This window comes from Coenobita brevimanus, chromosome 78 (assembly GCF_032717465.1).
Source record: "Coenobita brevimanus isolate Jiangsu-jjx chromosome 78, ASM3271746v2, whole genome shotgun sequence".
Taxonomy (NCBI): Eukaryota; Metazoa; Arthropoda; class Malacostraca; order Decapoda; family Coenobitidae; genus Coenobita; species Coenobita brevimanus.
Window position 1 is genome coordinate 32,395,251 of NC_137031.1, and position 2,500 is coordinate 32,397,750.

General features: G+C 35.6%; 1 protein-coding gene across 1 annotated transcript in view; it reads left to right on the forward strand.

The window, feature by feature from the left end:
* The first annotated feature begins 1,083 nt into the window (after window positions 1-1,083).
* Syn2 (Syntrophin-like 2) overlaps window positions 1,084-2,500 on the forward strand; it is a 131,030-nt gene continuing 129,613 nt past the window's right edge. The window contains exon 1 of the mRNA XM_080279481.1: window positions 1,084-1,218. Coding sequence (XP_080135607.1) covers window positions 1,084-1,218 — 135 coding nt within the window. The remainder of the gene's footprint in view (window positions 1,219-2,500) is intronic.

The window sequence follows — 2,500 nt, forward strand, 5'->3', positions numbered from 1 at the left end:
TATTATTATTATTATTATTATTATTAGTATTATTATTATTTTAGTAGTAGTACTCGTATTGTTGTTCGTGGTGATGATGTAGGTTGTGATGCTGGTGATATTTTTGAAGGAAAATGTCGGGGTCAGAGGGTCAGATGATATGTAAAAATATCCGTCATGAATATTGTGCATTTCTCAGAATGGAAACTCACTCTTTATTAACATCAATGTGAAAATGTAAAAATACCAATGCCTTTTTTTAATTGCAGGAAGTAATAATAGTTGGAAAATATGTACCGTTTACGAAAAAATGCGTCGGGACTCTTGACGCCAAAACACTGATACAGAAAACGGACGGTAGTGAAGAAAACGGTGCGTGAGTTGGGTGGTACGGGGATACTTGCTTATTTTTCAGGTCTGCGTCCCAGAAGGGCTGGATGAACAATGTCTTACCACAGTTCTGAGGATGTAAACAGACTGGCACGATTAGAGACGGAGAACTAAAAAACTACCCGAAACACATAGACGTAAGGAAAAATATAGGTCATAATATACAGTATACTTGGGAGAATTGAAATAAGAAGAAAAATCCAATATAGAAAGTGTGAAGTCATATATTCCCAAGAAAAAGAATATTTTGTCTTTTTGTGATTATCCCGTCCAAGTGTATAGCACAACTAGAAATATTAAACGTTTGAAAAAAAAAAACATTAGCCTAGATCCCTAGATTAGATTGAGTTAATGACCACATCTAGAAATATTAGCAAATTAAAAAATATACGGAGTCGTAGAAAAAAGGGAAAAACAAAAACAATCGCCGAATTAAAAAAAATCTCCATAGTCTAGTGTCATAAAGAAAATAACTAGAAATATATAAAAAAAAAAATACTCCTAAGTTTTGTGCCATAGAAAAGAAAAAACTAGAAATATTGCCAAATTGAAAAAGGTGAAGAAAAAATAAAATCCCATAATCTGATGTCATAGAGGGAAAAAGGATTTATTTTCAAGATTATAATAACGAAAAATGGAGTAAAAAGGGTAAAGAAAAGAGGGATTTATTTTCGAGATTAGTATATATAAGTTGGAGTAAAAATCTGGGTAAAGATGGCGGTGTTGTGCGAGCGTCCCCCCGAGCTGATGACGCCCCCCAACGTGATTATAACGAAGCACAAACGTTCCTGCTCTGGATCCAACAACAATAACTCCAACGGCCACACCATGAAGGTCCGCCTGGTTGAGGTGAGTAGGACTGTAAGTAGGTCGTAAGTGCTGTAAGTAAGACACCATGCCCTCAGCGGGGTAATAACGGATTAGCTGTAACTGTTTTGTATTTCCATATCATTGGTCTGTATATAAAACACTTTCTCTTGTCTCCCGTCCCTTTTTCTGACTTGTTTACTATTGTCTTCTGTGTTTTTCCCTTTTCTTGGTTGTCTTTGCCCTTTTTTATGATTTTTCTTCATTGTTTTTCTTTTGCCTCATTTTTTTCACTTAGTTACATTTTTCTCCTTTGTCCTTCATTTTCTTCTTATTGTTTTCATGCTTTTTATTTTCTCTGCCGTACTAAAATTCACACATTTCGTATTTGTATCCTAAGTTACCTAGTAATTGTTGTGTTATTAATTTACATATAGGTGGTTGAGTGGAGGAAATTGGTCCTGTTAAAGTCACCCCTAATTACCGTGTTCTTTAATTACAGGTAAGCGAGGGTCCTGTCTACTTGTCGTCCTCCGGCGGTGGTGAGTGTTGGAGTGTTTATACCGTAACAACTTTTCCATAGCGATTTATTTTGCGTATTACACCTTGGCTTTTATTTATTTATTTATTTGTTGCTGTTAATATAGTGTTAATATCGACATAATTTGGATCAGCTATTTACTTTGAACATTTTTTTGTGTGTGTGCTGTTAGTTTAGTGTTAATATGGACAGTTTGTTTCAGTAACATAGAAAGTTAATATTGAGATGTGCTGAAAAAATCGCAAAAGAAAATGTGTTGCGAAATCTCCACTCAAAATTATGACCTGTGACTTTTCGAATATTATAAATTTACTCCTCCAGCAGTCTGATGCTCTCTCTCTCTCTCTCTCTCTCTCTCTCTCTCTCTCTCTCTCTCTCTCTCTCTCTCTCTCTCTCTCTCTCTCTCTCTCTCAGCTTAAAGAGAGATTATATAAACTAGAAAGGTTGGATATAACCATCATTAGGTCTTTCAGTACAAGAAATTTCACTTTAAAAAAAAATCAAATACGAAAAATTGTGTGCAGACGAAACATTGTGAAAAATAATGCTGTAATCTGAGCCTGTTCATTGGGGGGTACCAGAGAGAGAGAGATATGGGGGGGGGAGAGAGGGAGGGAGAAGGGATATGAAGAAAGAGGCAGGATTAAATGTAGGAAAAAGAATATAAAGGGAGAAAAAGATAGTAATTAGAGAGAGAGAGAGACAGACAGAGACAGAGAAAACCAGGAATGTCTCTTAAGATTTAGCCTCCACGTGACGTCATTAATGTAAATACCTGGCATA